The 18,007-nt window shown below is 46.8% G+C and overlaps 1 protein-coding gene and 1 non-coding gene across 3 annotated transcripts in view; both read right to left on the bottom strand.

The window, feature by feature from the left end:
* Nucleotides 1-9,858: 9,858 nt before the first annotated feature.
* The window catches only part of MINDY4 (MINDY lysine 48 deubiquitinase 4), an 87,457-nt gene continuing 79,308 nt past the window's right edge, over nt 9,859-18,007 (bottom strand). For both annotated transcript variants that reach the window (XM_088653935.1, XM_060280935.2), the window contains exons 17-18: nt 15,136-15,208; nt 9,859-10,184 (exon numbers count right to left, since the gene is read on the bottom strand). In XM_088653935.1, the coding sequence (XP_088510061.1) occupies nt 10,136-10,184; nt 15,136-15,208 (122 nt within the window). In that variant the 3' untranslated portion in view covers nt 9,859-10,135. The remainder of the gene's footprint in view (nt 10,185-15,135; nt 15,209-18,007) is intronic.
* TRNAQ-CUG (transfer RNA glutamine (anticodon CUG)) lies at nt 16,830-16,902 on the bottom strand. The gene has a single exon. It is a non-coding gene; the product is annotated as a tRNA-Gln (tRNA).

Here is an 18,007-nt window from a genome sequence, read left to right as displayed (position 1 = left end):
TGTGCAGGTTCTCTGATGTTCGCTTGTGTTCCTTTGGTGGTGAGAGATGGGGTTGGCCTAGAGTATGATTATGCATTTGTGGTTGGCTACGGTGGTTTTTGTTTCATGTGTGAGTGGGGTGGGTGAATGGGTGTTTTGGATCAGGTTAGCCATATTGATTTGCAGGGCTGTCTTAAGCATACCTGGCGCCCTGGCGTGATGGATCCCTCCGGCGCCTCCCCCCCCGTCCCATTTCCCAGCGCGGCTGCTGCCTGAAGGGCCGGCGCCCTGTGCCATCCAGCTTGGCCGTAAGGCTGGCCCTGGGCCATGGGGCGCTGTCCGCCCCGTTGCGATGCCCCTGCGCGCGGCGGAGGCGGTCCCAGGCCCGCGCACCTCCGGAGAGCGGCCTGAAGCCGCTGAAACAGCTGAGAGGCGTGCCTAGGGCTGCATCTGGCGCGCCTGGGGCGGCCTCTCAACGGGTGCAGCGGTGCCCCTGGTGGCCTGGCGCTCTGGTGCCCCGCGCCACCGGACCCAGGCCTAGAGATGGCCCTGTTGATTTGTACGCTGTTGGTGGATTTTTGTCATTGTCTTGTTGGGCTGTGTATGTGATAAAAGGGAGCCATACCGGGGTGAAGCCACCTTCTTCTATTTGTCCCCGTGTCAGTTTCAGCTTATTGGTTAATTTTTCTAGTAAGGCTGTTTCCCATACTATATGTTACCATTGGTCCATGCTTTGAGTCTTGGGAGTTTACATGTGCAGTGATTAGTGATAAGGCCCTGGAAGACCAGGGTTTAAGCCTCTCCTCAATGCTGAAGCTCATTGGATGGTCTTAGGTCAATCTCAGCCTATCCTAACTCATGGGGTTGGTGTGAGGATAAAATGGGAAGGGTGGAGCTATGTGAACCATCTCGAGCTCCTTGGAGGAAAGGGGGAATATAAATGTACTTAATAAACAATGAAATCAAGTAATATGTTCTGTATCAACTATGCATCCTGTTCAGTTAGACATCAGTAGCCCTAGTGCCTATAAACCTCCCTATTCTCCCAGCCTCAAAGCCATCAAGATCCACCCTTTGAACCTTCCAGGATCTACAGTACCCTTCAAGTCACCTTTCCAAACCCTTGTTAGGTTTTACCACCCCGGCCCATCAAAGGTTTGCAGGCTCCGTCTGTTATCTAACCCCCAGAAGACCAGGCACTTGTGAAACGCCTGCTTGGCAGCCCTAACTGTTATTCGCAAGGCTCAACCAAAATAAACAGGTCTAAAGAGGAGGATTATGTGTGTTGGATATAATTCACCGATATCTATTCTCTGCGCAATGCAGCCAGGGCAGGAAAGGCCAGCACTTGTTTGTCCTGCACATTCTTTGCTTGCATTCTGCAAACAGATAAATACTGGTGGAACAGCAGGGCAGCAAATAATTGGCATATTTAGTTGCTGATGATATGCAGGCCTGGGCCAAAGGAGTTTCAGAAGATCTGGAAAGAAGCCAGTTCCAAACCCAAACCTTCTCTCTCTCTCTCTCTCCCCCTCTCCCTCTCTCCTCCATCTCCCTCTTCCCCTTTTGTGCTTTGGATTTGCTGTGGAAAAGGAGTTTCTCCTCATCAAACACACCCCAGAAGCTCTCAAGATCCCCAACCCTGGCAAGAGCCCAGGGCCCTGTTCTCAGCCCATTTGTCAAGTGTTATCGGCTAAGCGCCGACTCCCACCCCACGGGCAAATCCTACGTATCCTTTCTCAACTGCCAAGGCCTCCTGGAGAGCCTTGATAAACCTGGCCATGTTTATCAAGGGATAGTTATCGGCTGAGCGCTGACTCCCACCCCACAGGCAAATCCTACGTATCCTTTGGTTTCCCCTAAGCAACATTTCTGCGTGAATGTGAAGACTTTTACTTTGGAGGAATTTCTGGATTCCCAAGCAGCCCCCCCCAATACTGGAGTGTAAACGAAGCAACATAGGAAATGGTCTTATTTCCAGTGTGCACTCAGATGTGGGGGATGTTGCCTTTGTTTTCCTGATTATAATGCTACCACTTCTGTCCCCAGTGTGGTACTGTAGTTATAGAGTGTCAGACTAGGACCTGGGAGACCAGGGTTCGAATCCCCGCTAGGCCATGAAGCTCACGGGTTGACCTTGGGCCAGTCACTGTCTCTTGGCCTCGACATGGAGATGAAATGAGGACTAGCTGTACCTGTGATCTGAAGTAGGAGGGCTCTTCTTCCATTCCTCCCTCAAATTGTATGAGCAAAGACCAAGCTCAAGAACTTTGGGCAAAACTAAAAAAAGGAAAGCTTTTCTGTTCACTTTTTGAAATATGGCAACCCTACATACAGTGGTACCTCTACTTACGAATAACTCTACTTACGAATGTTTCTACTTACGAACGGAGCTCTGTCCGCCATCTTGGATGCGGTTTAGATAGGATTTTTCTTCTTCTTACGAATTTTTAGATAGGGTTGCTTCAGACTTATGAATTTTTTCTCCCAATGCATTCCTACGGGATTCGACTTACAAATTTTTTCGACCTAACGAATGTGCGTTTGGAACGCATTCAATTCGTAAGTAGAGGTACCACTGTATATCTGTAATGGCTGCTAATATCAGGAGCCTGCTGGGACACTCTTGTAACAGTTTACACAGCAAACGGGAAGCCGGTGTTGTACTTCATCGGCAGGAGGGATTGTTCTCTCACAGACAGACGCCTCTTGCCAGCTGCTCAGAAGTGAACATAATAAAAGCAGAAATACGGTGGAGTAGTCATAATATTAACTCCGAAAACAATAGGTGGCTTGAGCCTTGTTGAGAGACGCGCTGAGAACAGATAGCATGGACAGTCTGGACGGCAAATGTGTTCCCCTGAAAGACCACCAAATATTAGGGTACAAAAATAAAACCACAGAGATTTGGGAGCTCCTGCACCTCAGGCAAGTACCCCACCAGCTGTTCTCTGGGAAGAGGGACTGACTGCTAAACCACTCAGGGAACTGCAGCCATGTGAGGTGAATAGGGCCTACCCTCCAACATTTCTCTGATAAAAATAGGGCCGTCCTATTCCATCATAATAATTTTACTATTTATACCCCACACATCTTACTGTCTTGCCCCAGCCACTCTGGGAGGCTTCCAATGTATATAAACCATCATAAAACATTAAAAAAAAAAACCCTTCCCTATACAGGGCTGCCTTCAGATGGCTTGGGGATTGCATAACTCCGTATCTTCCAACATTTTTTTTCTGATGAAAATAGGGAAATTCTGATGAAAATAGGAAAAGCAGGACATTCCAGAATCAAATCAGAAACCAGGATGGGCTCTGTAAATCTGGGACACTTGGATAGGAGCCTCCTAACATCTCTCAGCACCCTTAACAAACTACCCTTCCCAGAATTCTCTGGGGGACGCCATTACTGTTAAGGGTGCTGAGAGCTGCACTTTCTGTGGTGGTTTAACAATCCCTCTTCCCAGGGAACTCTGGGAACTGTAGTTCTGTGAGGGGAATAGGGGGTCTCCCGACAACTCTCGGAGCCCTTAGCAAGCTACAGCCCCCAGAATACTTTGGGAGAAGCCATGCCTGTTTGAAGTGCTTCAAATATGTGGTGTGTTCGTGGCCTAACTTAGGTCCATCAATTTAATGGCTCTATTCTGGGCAGAACATAATTGGACACAACCCTTTGTTTTGTTACATCAGTGGGGGGCTTGTTTCTCATTGATATACACAAGCATATATGTTTATTTATAAATATATTGACAGAGGGTAACGAATGCGTTTTGGAGAGATGCAGAAACACACGAGAGGCAAGGAAGGCGCTGGCACTGGAAAACAGAAGGAATTAACATTAAGCATCGAAGCAGCAATTATTGTTGCTTAACACACAGTGAAACTGTCAAATGTTTTGCCAGACCAAGAGCCCCGTGTTCACTTCAAAGTTTGCTGGAGGTGTAATTTCACGGCAGCCTAGAAATGCGTCTGCACCCCTCGCACCTGAAAAACTTTACTAGTCTCTCCCCAAAATAGGGTTTCCAATAGGGAAGATCTGGACAAAGTTGTTGAGGTGGGTTTTTTTTGGGGTGTGTGTGTGTTGTCCTTTGCCCCCTCCCCCTGATTTTTTAAAATAAAAAGTATTGCCATATGTCCGGGTTTCCCCTGATATTATGCCAACTCGGCAAAAATCTGCCCGGACGCCATCTTGGTGAGCGATTCCCAGACACGTCAGGAAAGACCCAGACGTGTGGCAGCCCTACCAAAACTCTCACTTGGGGTGGAATTTGGCAGCGATTCTAATTTTTTTATTATTGTCACACACAGTTCCTCAAAAAACAGCTGTGTGTGTGTTGGGCGGGGGGAGACAAAGTTGTTGTGACAAGACTAGCCAAAATATCTCCCCCCCCCTTCACATCTGAAGTAGGAAGGGATGTGCATCTTATTTTATCACCCCTTTCCCACTTATCTTCCCTGTCAGCTCAAACATTTTTCTCCTCAGCCCGGGCCACATCTCATGTGTTTTGATAACAGAATTTGCAAGAACAGTCCAGGGTGTGTGAAAATGCTTTCCTGGCAGTAGTTTGAACATATTTTTAAAGTTTGCTGCTATGATTCATTTGTTAATTCTACAAATGGCCTCAAAAAAGAATAGAAAACAAGAAGCCTGCTTTCCTGCTACAAATACGGTCAACAGCCACCTTGAATTCCTTCGTTTGCTGCTTCTGTGGGGAAAGTAAATAATAATGGCCAATGTTCATCTTCGGGCCTTTTTTTTACAGTGGTACCTCAACGAACGACTCGACAACCGAATTTTTTGACTTACGAATGGGGGTAATGGCCGCGCGCTTACAAATGTCTCGACATCCGGGAAAAACCCGCGGCGGTTTTAGATGGGATTTTTTTGACTTACGAATTTTTAGATAGGGTTGCTTCGACTTACAAATTTTTCCGTTTTCCATGCGTTCCTATGGGAAATCGCGTTTCCAATGGCGTTTTTCGACTCACGAATTTTTCGACTTGCGAAGGTGCCTTCGGAAAGGATTAAATTCGTAAGTCGAGGCACCACTGTATTTACAAAATGGCACGCCCACTAAGTGCAATATATTTTGCTTTAAAAATAAAATCTGGAGCTACAAGGAGCATCACCCAAGGCATGTTACGCTGAAAACATTTCTCCGAAGTATCATAAGCATTTGCTTTGCTTAATGGAAATTATAGCAAAGTGTAACTCAAAAGATACGCTGGAAGGCACATTTGACTTCTGGTAAACCGAAGGCGCAAGTGGGAAATAAGATAACCTGCCTGCAGTCCTTTGACTTCTTCCCACATCCAACCCCCCCCCCCCAAAAAAACCCTACTTCACCGAAATAGCAGAATCCAGCCCCAAAGATGACCGCAAGCATTTCAAGCCAAGCTCCAACTAGAAGGAACTGGGCAGCCTCTCATCAGGAAAAGGCGATGCACAGATTCTTGGGCTCCTTTCACCAGTGAAGACTGGCAGGCCACAAGAGGAACCGCCCACCTCTTGTCATTTTATTTCTGATACGTTCCTAGATAATGCATTTGATAGAATTACTGGAAACGCTTCTAGGGACGGAGACCCAGTCTAGACGTTTCGGTCACCACGGAGATCAGCACCGCCCTGGGCAAATTCTCTCCTTAATCCCAGCCATATTGTGTACTGGAATGCCCTGTGTGAGTCAGAGCCGCTTGGAGATGCGTTTCCCTGCCCATAATCCACACTGCTTACGGCTTGCCAGCTGGGCAAAGGAAACTCGCAACGCTGCGGCCTACCTTCAACCGACTGCACTGTGACCAAGCTTCACATGCTAACTCCCAACAGCTTTAAGGTGGGATCAGTTGCCGGAAATTGCTGCAGGGATGCGAGGCCTTGAAGGAGAAATTCATACTGTGATGGTCACCGTCGTGCTCTCTGGATGCTACTGGACTCCTGACTCCTATCAGACCTTGGTTCAACGGCCAGGGATGGTGGGAGATGCATTTGAGCAATATCTGGAGCAGGCATAGGCAAACTTCGGCCCTCCAGATGTTTGGGACTACAGTTCCCATCATCCCTGACCACTGGTCCTGTTAGCTAGGGATGATGGGAATTGTAGTCCCAAACATCTCGAGAGCCGGAGTTTGCCTATGCCTGATATGGAGGGACTCTGATGTCCCCGAGCTGCACAAAGTGGCAACCCAGCCAGATGGACGGGTTATAAGTAATAAATTATTATTACACTTACATGGCGTGACCCAGTCCCAGAGCTCAGAACCCTGGCAAAACATTAACTGGGTAGTCAAAGCAGTGTCCTGTTTTGTTTGACTATAATTCCCATCCTCCCCGATCACCATGGACAGTGGTCAGGGATGATGGGAGCTGGAGTCCATCAACATATGGAGACGTGTCTGTATAGGATGAGTAGTAAAATATGCTGGAAATGTAAAGAGAAGGATGGTGAATTTTATCATATGTGGTGGACATGCGAAAAAGTTAAAAGATTTTGGGAAATGATATACAATGAACTGAAAAGGATTTTTAAATATACCTTTCCCAAAAAACCGGAGGCTTTTTTATTGGGACTTATAGGACAGGAGATTGTAAAAGGAGACCAGGTATTGTTTTTGTATGCGACAACCGCGGCTAGGACTTTGTTAGCCCAAAAATTGAAAACTCAGGAGTTACCGACGATCGAAGAGTGGCAGACAAAAATGATAGACTATGTGGAATTAGCAAGGCTGACTAGCAGGATCCGAAACCAGGGAGAGGCAAAGTTCTAAAAAGACTGGAGTAAATTTGTGGACTATATGGAGAGGAATTGTAGAAGTTTAAAGACACTTGCAGGACTGAAATAAATCCTACGAAATGACTTTAAATAAGGATGAAGTGTGCATGCACACGAAAGCTCATACCAAAATAAAAACTTAGTTGGTCTTTAAGGCGTTACTGAAGGAATTTTTTAAAATAAGGAGTAAAGGAACAGCGAGATAAGAGTTGAAAAGAAAACCAAATGAGGGGAGGGAGGGAAGTCAAGCTCGGCAGAGCATTGGGAATATGAGATAGGAGAATAGTTTTTAAAAAGAGAAAATTTGTATGTGTTGTATTTGTTTTTTATGTTTTGTTTTGTTTAATTTGTTTAATGTGTTTATTTGGAAAATTCAATAAATTGCTTTTAAAAAAAACAACATATGGAGACGTGTCACTTTGGGTCTTCCCGATAGATGTCAACAAATCTGCGTCCGTAATGTGACCCTGCATCCTTAGGGCAGGTAAAGGTGGAAGGAGGTGTTGTGGTTGTCATTTTTTAAATAATAAAACTGGTTGCAGTGCAGCAGGAAATCTAGCTTGCAGTTAGGCTCGGGCAGTGGTGGTGGGGACCATTTTCAGCCAAAGAGGCTTGTCTCCTGGGGGGCAAAAGTGGGAAGGGCCAATGGATCTGACTCTTAACTTTTGTTATTATAGGCTACATTCCAGCTGCACAAGTCAGAGGTATCTGTGCACACCTCTTCCTCCATCCAGGCAAACAAGAGCCATGATCAAAGTTCAGGGGCAGATTCCAGCCAGGCAAAAGCACTTAAGGAAGGTGCAGAGCAGGGCTGGTGAGGGATGCGTCCTGTTTGGGGTGGGGGAGGAATCCTAAGGGCCAGAAATAGAGAGAGCTGGCAGGCCACATTTGCCCCCAGAACCTGGGGTTCCCCACTCCTGGGCTGGAGCAAGAATAGGAAACAAGGAACCAGTTAGCATTTAGTCCACTCTGCACACTGATGAATACTACATGAACCTTGCAAGTGCAGACACTGGAAATACCCAAATAACTATCTAGCTCAGGCAGCCCCAACCTGCGGCCCTCCAGATGTTTTGGCCTACAACTTCCATGATCCCTAGCTAACAGGACCAGTGGTCAGGGATGATGGGAATTGTAGTCCAAACATGGAGGGCCGAAGGTTGGGGATGCCTGATCTAGGTACTTCCTGGAGCTTCTGACTGACAGACAGAAGATGTGCCTGAGACCTGGAGGTAAATGTTGGAGAGCCAATCAGGGGCTGACAAAGGGGCACAAGCAATGGCATAAAAAGAGATGGCGAGAGAAGCTTGGGTGACTCTCTTGACTTGGAGCCTTTGTGGAATTTCTAGTGGAAGATTGTGTCTTTGGAAGAGTAAGAAACCTTTTCAGTGGTGCCTCGCTAGACGAAATTAATTCGTTCCACAGGTCTTTTCTTATAGCGAAAAATTCGTCTAGCGAATCCCATAGGAATGCATTGGATTTTTTTTAAAAAAATTTCCCCATAGGAACGCATTAATTGAATTTCAATGCATTCCTATGGGAAACCGCAATTCGCTAGACGAATTTTTCATAAAACGAATTCGTCTAGCGAGGCAACCTCTGCTCGAAAAATCCCTTCGTTAAGCGGAAATTTCGTTTAGCAGGGCATTCGTTAAGCGAGGCACCACTGTAATTGGTTCCGGAAGTCTGTTCATAAACTGAAGCATTCATAAACTGAAGCGAACTTTCCCATTGAAAGTAATGGAAAGTGAATTAATCCGTTCCAGATGGGTCCGCGGCGTTTGTAAACCAAAAATTCATAAACAGAGGTTCCACTGTATATAGATCAGGCATCCCCAAACTGCGGCCCTCCAGATGTTTTGTCCTACAACCCCCATGATCCCTAGCTAACAGGACCAGTGGTTGGGGAAGATGGGAATTGTAGTCCAAAACATCTGGAGGGCCGAAGTTTGGGGATGCCTGATTTAGATAAAAGCACACTTAGATGCAGATCACTACGATGTATTGTGACCTAGCCTGCGGTGTGTGGCCTTTAATGCTTAAGAATTACAACCGGATAGTTCTCATTGTCCAACAGAGTTCTGCGGCTTAGATAAGGGGTCCCTTAGTGCAGGGGTAGCCAAGGTGGTGCCCAGAGGCACCAGTATGCCCACCAATACCTCCATAAAGTCTCCATAAATATCACCTCAAAAATTCGCAACACACAACTGTTTGCTCTTTGACCTAAACTCCCTTTACAGGTAGGTCTGACTCGAAGCAAAATAAAAAAATTCCTTCAGTAGCACCTTAAAGACCAACTAAGTTTATATTTTGATATGAGCTTTCGTGTGCATGCTTTCGTGTGCATGTGTGTATCTGAAGAAGTGTGCATGCACACGAAAGCTCATACCAAAATATAAACTTAGTTGGTCTTTAAGGTGCTACTGAAGGAATTTTTTTATTTTGCTAAACTCCCTTGTGTGCTGGCTCAGCCTCCACTGGACATGCCCCCTTAAAACATGACATTTCACTGGGTGCCAGGATTGGATCCCCACCCTCTGTGTGGCGTCTTCTTCCCTACTGATGGGCTGGCTGGCTGGGGGTGGGGTAGGCCCCCGCCATTTTGTGACCCTGTTTCTTATTCAGCTGTCTAAGAAGTGGCAGCTGTTATGCCATACCACCGCAGTGGCTATTTTGTGCTATGTCATGTGTCCCCCCCCCAATGGCTGCCATTTTGTGACGGGCACCCACGGCACTTTCTCGGCATCCCAAATGGGCCCACAGAGGCCTTCCTTGGTGGAATTAAGGGAGGACCAATGCTCTTGACTTGGCTCTCCCGGTAGCCAGGAGTCAAAGGACCAACAAAAGGAGAAGAAAGAAAAAGGAAAAATAAGAATAAGAAGCGTTGGCAGTGATATCCTTTGGTCCAGAGTGTTTGGGGAGCCACTGATCACACTATTAGGAAGAACAGTTTCTTCTCTCATTTGTGTGTGTGTGTGTTTGTGCACTCCCGTTTCCTTCATTTAGAACGGAGACAGTGAAAAAGAGCCAACTGTGGGCGCAGTCGGCGTTGTTTAGAAGCAGATACAATCGCAGGACGTGGATTGGATTCAGAAACGGAACTTGAGTAGATGTTGACAGATTTACTGCTCTCTCCCCGCAGCTTGTTTTGGCTGTCAAGGTTGGCTCTTCATTTTAACACGCGGCACGCAGCGCAGGCCCAAATGCGCGTGTGCGCACGGCCGCTTGTTTACAACAATGGAAGGAGGGGTGCCCGGTGAGCCAGATGGAATCCTGAAATGTCCTTCAGCCTCGTCGCGTGCGATGAAAGCACGCACGGCACCTTCCGGGGTTTCCTATCGCCGTGGGAATGGGCTCGTCTTCGGTCGTTGCGGGCCACCGCGGTCACAGGATGGGTTCTGTACCGTTCCAGTCGACGACGGCGCCTTTCCACCTAAAGGCAAAGCAGAACTGTTTACTTTGATGGGTATTGACGTGGAATTACTCTCAGGCCGTTATTAACGCAGCCTGACCGCAAGATTGGCGAGGACCAGTTGAAGGAGAAATTAACAGCTGACCGTGAAAAACAACATGCAGGATCAGGTCAATGGCCCATCTAGTCCAATATCCTGTTCTCACACGGGACAACCAAATGTCAAGGAGATGTCCGCAAGCAGGATCTGAGCACAAGAGTCCCTCCTGGGGCTTCTTGCAACTGGTATTCAGAAGCATGAGTTGCCTCTGGCTCTCCTCCCTTTGAGGTTTTGAAGCAGAGATCTGTCATGGATGCTTTAGCGGAGATTCCTGCATTGCAGGGGGTTGGACTAGAGGACCCTTGGGGTCCCTTCCAACTCTACAATTCCACGAATCTATGATGCCAGAGCATAGCCATCATGGTTGGCATTCAACAACAGCCCTCTCCTCCTCTGTGAGCTCGACCAGTCCTCTTTCAAAGCCATCTAAGTTGCTGTCCTGCACTGCCTCCTGTGGAAGTGAGTTCCATAGTTTAACTACGTGCTGCGTCCAGAACTACTTTATTTTTGTCTGCCCCGAATGTCTAGCATTCTGGACGTCAGGCCTAGATTCGCCATTTTAAGCAAAACAAGCACGTGCTCAGGGCATCGAGGGAAGGGCGGCACCACAGATATTTTCCCATTGCCGGGTTTACCATGGGCTGTATCATCGCAGAATTGTAGGGCTGGAAGGGACACTAAGGGTCATCTAGTCCACCCCCTGAAAATACAGGAATCTCAGCTGAACAAAAATAATGGCGCAGCTGAACAAAAATAAACGTTACTTTGTACAAATACACCAAAATAAGCATTATTTTCCCTCTTACTGTAGGTTTCATTTCGAAAAATCTAATTTTATTTTAAGGTTTATTGTTGTTAATATTTCGAATCAGATATATACGGGGGCAACAAAATCTTTTAAGCGCTTAGGACCTCTAAAGGACTTAATCTGGCCCTGCTAGATGCCTATGAGTTCTAGTTTCACGAGAGAGGGAGAAAAAAACCTTCTCTCTATTCACTTTTTCCATGCCCTGCTACCATTGTTGTGGCCTTTCACTTGCCTCACAAAATGGAATTGTTCTGGGTGAGTTGAGAGTCAGATTCCGCGATTGAATGTGGCGGGCAAACTCTCTCAGGAGGAGAACCTCAGCCCATGACGTCACATGAACCGCCATTACAATGGGAGCTCATCAGCTTCCTGCCGGTGGCCTTCGCAAAAGTGCCCCGAGGCTTGAATCAGCCTGGACCGATTGTTCTCTCAAGGAGTCTTTTGACAGTCATGTTTATTTATGGCTATGACTTCAAAGGAGCTCCAGCAAGGAGCCAGAATCCTTGAAATACACTTGGGAGTTCAATGGAGAGTCAATTCTCGCTTTTAAAAGCTTTTGTAACAGCGCAGGTTTGCTGCCTTAATTGACTCAGGAGTCAGTCCAGGAATGCCAACAGCACATCTTGTTTAACTTCATTTATGTCCTCCAAACAAATCTGGTTTTTTTAAAAAGACACAGAGGAGGCTGTAGGCCCCTCCGGGTCTCTGTTCTTCCCACTGGAACTCCGCACGCAGATGTTGTAGAAATTTGGGTCTCCCACTGTTTTTGGACTACAATTCCCATCATCCACAGCCACTGGTCCTGCTAGCTAGGGATGCTCGGAGTTGTAGCCCAAAAACAGATGGCGATTCAAGTTTGGGAAACCCTGTTGCAGATCGTGCAGCTTTTGTGTCGCATGTTTGCTTGGTTTCTGCTTCTGCGTACATTGTTTTGAATGTGCAAATAAATGGGATGCAGGAATCGTCTGACTTCTTTGATTTCCACTACTTATTTGTAGGGTCAGACAATTATCCTGAACCCATCTTCTGATCTTGTTCGTACAGACCCTGACTAAGATGGAAAAGTGGTGGCACAGACTCACATCTCTAGCTATATATATATGTCGACTTGGCAACTTTGAACCTAAGTGACCTTATGTTCACTCTGCTGCGCTTGTGTGAGGAGCCAGTCTCTTTCAGTGTGGCATCTCTGGAACTCCCTGCCCAGTGAAATCAGCCTTTGCTGTATTCTTTCTTAAGTCTTTTCTGCGTAGCCAAGCCTACTCACGCATTGCATGTATTCTGATCTGCAATTTGAGCTTATACCAACTTCTCACTGTTGATTTTATTCATTCTGCCTTTTTATACGCTTGTTTTCAAAGTTGGCTTTCAATGACCCTTTCAGTGTATGCTTCACAGCCTTTGCAAACCTCATTTATAGCTGGGCAGTTTGCAGATTTCGTTAAGTACATAAAATACATATCTAGAGCCACCTTTTCCAACCTGACGGTCTCTGAGTGCACCTGGGCATCAACTCCCATCAGGGAAGGGCCAGAGCTCAGGTCCCCAGCATCTCCAGAAACATTTGGGAGAGAACTCCATCCAAAGTCTGAGAGAGCTGCTGCCAGTCAGTGTAGACAATACTGAGCTAGATGGACCAAGAGATCCACCTAAACATTAGGAAGAACTTCCTGACAGTAAGAGCTGTTCGGCAGTGGAATTTGCTACCAAGGAGTGTGGTGGAGTCTCCTTCTTTGGAGGTCTTTAAGCAGAGGCTTGACAGGCATATGTCAAGAATGCTTTGATGGTGTTTCCTGCTCGGCAGGGGGTTGGACTGGATGGCCCTTGCGGTCTCTTCCAACTCTACGATTCTATGATTCTATTCTATGATTCTAAGAGATCTGCCTTGGTATTTGGCAGCTTCCTATGCACCCAACCAGCATGGAATGATGGGAGTTGTAGTCTGACAATCTCTGTAGGGTACCAGATTGTGGGGAGGCTGACCTGGGATAGCTCCGTCGGTAGACTCTTAGCCCCACATTGAGCAAAAGATGCCTACACTGTAGAGGAGTTGGACTACAACCTTTGCATTCCAGAGATATGCATCCATGCCAAGGGAATTCCAGGAGAGGCAGGCTTCAGGCGTTAACAAAATAAGACGGCTGCCTTAGAGATCACAACAAGATCAAAAGTTGCAGCCTACCCTTCGGCAGAGCTAACAGAAGTTATTTCCTTTGCTGGAGACAGAAAACATTGGGAGGATCAGGAGTGTGATATGAGCCTCTCCCTCTCCCTCTCCCTCTCTTTTTTGTTCCTTGGGGCGATGGAATACATTACGGCCACATGACATTCCGGGGGGAAAACTCGAGAAAGGCACATTCCTTTCGTCTCTCGGATCAGAACTGAGCTTCTCGCACAGGTGACGGGAGTTGCAACGCAGTCTGAGGTTGGAAGCAGCATGAGGAAGGGGTGTGGGTCGTCTCTCCCAGATTTTCATTTCATACATGTCAGAGGACGACAACAGGAAACACACAGCAAAAGGGCTTGCTCTTAGGGCAGGCATCCCCAAACTTCGGCCCTCCAGATGTTACAATTCCCATCTTCCCTGACCACTGGTCCTGTTAGCTAGGGATCATGGGAGTTGTAGGCCAAAACATCTGGAGGGCCGCAGCTTGGTGGTGCCTGTCTTAGGGATTTGCAACACATTTAAAAACATAGGTAAAGGGACCCCCGACCATTAGGTCCAGTTGCGGACGACTCTGGGGTTGCGGCGCTCATCTCGCTTTATTGGCTGAGGGAGCCGGCATACAGCTTCCAGGTCATGTGGCCAGCATGACTAAGCTGCTTCTGGCGAACCAGAACAGCGCACGGAAATGCCATTTACCTTCCCGCCGGAGCGGTACCTATTTATCTACTTGTACTTTTGACGTGCTTTCGAACTGCCAGGTAGGCAGGAGCAGGGACCGAGCAACGGGAGCTCACCCCGCTGTGGGGATTCGAACCGCTGACCTTCTGATTGGCAAGCCCTAGGCTCTGTGGTTTAACCCACAGCGCCACCCACCTCCCTTTTATTTAAAAACATAGGGTATCCCAAATCCATTGAAATCAATGAAGCTTACTAACTTCCATGCATCAGAGTACGGCAAGCATTGAATGCCACCCATAAAAATCACACCATTTACGAATTCGCACAAAATAACAAAATGTTTTGTTAATCCTCCATGGGAGGAGCACGCAAAACATTCATTGGGCAAGGATTCCCCCATTGCCATCAGTTCCATACTGGAGGAAAAACAGCGCCTGTTGAATTTCTCGCTGTCATGCAACTGTTAAAAGCACAGGAGCCCTGCCAAGAAAAAAAAAGTCTCTTGTCGAGGAGTGGAGAGAGTTTGTGTGTTGTCTGCACATGAACTGTGAAAGCTGAATATTTGGGTAACATATCAGATAAGTTTTCGGATGCTCTTAAGAGGAACCCCCAATTGGCTGCTGGTCGCATTATCTCTGGCCAAACAAGTTAGCCAGGCTTTTGAAGCATTTAAAAAACCCCTTAAATCTGTTTGAACAGAGATTACAGCAGGACAAAGATGAATACATAAACGAAAGTGTGTGTTTGCAGACGACAATTATTTTATCACCCTTTCTCCAACCTTCTGAAAATCCACCACCTGGAAATTATAAAGAAAAGAGAGTCGAAGGGAGGAGGGGGACAATTAGGCAGGTGTATTAGTGACAAAATAGGTTGCGATGTTTGAACAAAGGCTTTAATGGCAGCTGAAGAGACTCCTCCTGTTCTCTGAAAATTGCACATAGGCTTCATATAACGCCTTTTCCTAAGCAGCGTGCTATTTAGCCGGCATTGTTGGGAGACGTAGAACCGAGAGCTGCCACCTGCATTTTCAGCCTGCAAGGCTTCCCAACTACCACCTGACTATGAAGTCATACCAGGGGAACTAATTGGCCGCAGGCATGTATCTGGCACTGAAGAAATGCAACTCGTTTGAAAAAATATGAACACGACAAAATAATTCTGATAAGTGGAGGAGGGGGAATACCCCCCCCCTTCCCCAACGCTGGATTTCACCTACTTGGTCCGAATGCAGTGTTCCAATGGAGGGATGAGGTCATCATCCTTTCCTTCGATGTAAGGCTGTGAGGTATCTACAGGGAAGAAATCAGGCATCCATTAACGTTGCGTGTGAGCGGATCAAGCATACTTCACTTCATTATATTGTGTTTGGATACCTGTGCAGAAATAACTCTTGCTTTATAGCAAAATTTCTTTAGGCCCAGTGTTTTGGTCAAGACCACACCCAGTCTTAACCTGAGGAAAGGCTAGCCCAAATAATCCATCAGTCTCATCTAAGTTTTACTTAGGCTGCTGGTTTTTTTAGTTGCATCTTTGCCCGTTCACCAGGATATGTGCAAATATATCATCGCTTCCTTGTTTCGATTTCCATTGTCGTTTCTGTTAGAATAATGCACATTTTCTTGTTGGTGCTATGGGGCCTCTTAAACTTGATTCAGCTTGGAGTTCCAGCATGTTGGGTTTTTTTTGGGGGGGGGGTATAATTTTTTATGAAATTTTCTGTTTTACAATTTAGAATATTCATTTAAACAACCTTAAAATGTCAATGACTTCCCTTCTTCTCTTTTCCATGATTCATTTTGCATATCATAAATCCCTGCATATTTTGCATAAACTAAACCATTCAGTATTCCATTATTACATCCATCAAAACCTGTTTACACTGTTGAATTGATCTTAATGCTGCCAATGTTTTCAAGTGTACACAATTCCCGCCCCCATATATTCAATCAACATTTTCCAACGTATGTCTTTCTTGTTCTCTTATTCTCTTATTCTATATGATAGGTCCGCAAGCTGTGCGTATTCCATCAGTTTAAGTTGCCATTCTTCTTTAGTTGGGACCTCGCTCGTTTTCCATTTTTGGCCTAACAAAACACGGGTTGCAGTAGTGGCATACATTAAAAAAAAACCTTTTTGACACCTGGGAATTTCCATCTGAATTACCCCAACAAAAAGAACTCCGGGTTTTGTTTTGTTTTTGGAAAAAGTACTTGGTTCCAGTATGTCTGAATCTGGTCCTATTGCTGTGTTCTAAAAGGAATTTCCCCTTTCCTGTCTTCGAGCTGGAGAAATCTGATTGTCCCTTTGACGGAGGAACTGGGATGTAGAAAAAGCAGGGGTGGGATTCAACCCCTTCTGCAGGATACGGGCCCTGGGGGCAAAATTTTAGGGCTGCTGTAAGGGGAAAGGCTTACAGAGAACAGCCTCCCCTCATCAGGAGCAGCTCGTCTCCGAGCAGCCACGAGAGCGAAGGGTCTGAGGGGCAGAGCTAGGAGACGGAAAGGGAGGGCCAGTCCTCAAGCAACATCCAAGAGCCATTGCTCCATAGGCAGGAAGAGAGGGAGGGAGAAAGAGGGGACAGGAGTCAGTCAGTCCGCAGGCCATTCCCCCCGACACCGGAATTGAGGAGGCGGAGAAAAGGGAAACGCTTCACAGTTCCGAGGCTTTTATGTTGGTCTAGAACCCGGCGATCGCCAGTGCAGGAATCTTATTCGGAGTGAGCGGACATGAAACCACCAGCTCGTTACACTGTAAATAATGTGCACTAATAAAACCATCTTAAAGACAAGCATGTGGAGGGTCGTTACTCAAGAGTAGCCACATCAACCCTGACAGGTGCCTTTGGTGAGCGTGACCAGAGGCAAAAGCAAGCAAAGCCGCAACTGCAATCCCTGAAATGCAGGCATCTTTCGCCCAACATGGGACTCGAACCCGCAACCCTGAGATTCAGAGTCTCATGCTCTACCAACTGAGCTAGCAAGGCAGACATTTCTATACATAAACATCTCTCCATCACCCAGGCAAGCAAGAGGCAGCCCCAGAATTCAAAGACTTATCCCAGCCAAGCAAAAGCATTCTGTTAAGTACCGTGTCTCTACAAACTCCTTCCCTCTTTTTCCAGCTAGAGCTTTAACTTCCTTGGTCAGTTTTCCTGAAAGCGCTGTGGCCCAACATTTTGGGGACATTTGCAAATGTTTCAAAGATTCCTCATGCTAATTGTTGTGCAAAGGGTGGGTGGGCGGGATTTTTTTATCAGGATCATGTTTGGGAAGGGGGGGGGGTAAGCGTCCTCTCCCTGTGTGTTGCAGTACGGAAAAGTATCTCACCCTCCGGCCAGGCAGGGAACTGGGACTTTTTAAAAATAAAAGCCAGACAGTTCTGCCAGCAATGAAACCGAAGCGCCATCTATTTGGACCCCGAATTCGGCCACTGAAGCCACCTTCTGACGATATGATAAAGGGAGAAAGAGGCAGGCAGGGCGCAGCCCCGGGGGTCAAATGCTTTTGAAAACTAGAAGGGAGGTGGGGAGAATTTCAGAGCTCAGCACCGAATTCCACTCCCCTGTGGCTTCGTTTTACCGTCGCTAAACGACAGCTCTCCGTTTCATAACACCCACTGCCCCTCCCCCTTGCCGTTCCTCTATGAATAGCAGCCCACAGCTCTGGAGCAATTGGCAGTCGGGGATGCCAGGATGGTTAGACGCGTGGGTGCATTTGGAATGAAAGCAAAGAGTTTTCCTCCGTTCAAACTGCAATGCAGCAATAGGCCGAAGAACAAGGAAAGGGCTGGAAAAGTTTGAGCCGTGCAGGTACCATGGCAGCAGGCTGGGGGTGAAAAATGTAAAAAAAACCAGAGTTATGAAGGCATCTAAAGTGAAACCTAGTACATGAACCACAGCTGCAAGAAGTCAACAGGAAGCGGCTTTTCTCAAGCTTCGGTCTTTGGACTACAATTCCCATCATCCATGACCACTCATCCTATACAGACACATCTCCATATGTTGATGGACTCCAGCTCCCATCATCCCTGACCACTGTCCATGGTGATCGGGGAGGATGGGAATTATAGTCAAACAAAACAGGACACTG

The sequence above is a fragment of the Zootoca vivipara genome, chromosome 11 (genome assembly GCF_965207765.1).
Source record: "Zootoca vivipara chromosome 11, rZooViv2.hap1.1, whole genome shotgun sequence".
In the NCBI taxonomy this organism is placed as follows: Eukaryota; Metazoa; Chordata; class Lepidosauria; order Squamata; family Lacertidae; genus Zootoca; species Zootoca vivipara.
Note: the sequence above shows the minus strand (reverse complement) of the source record. Positions and strands in the feature narration are given on the sequence as shown.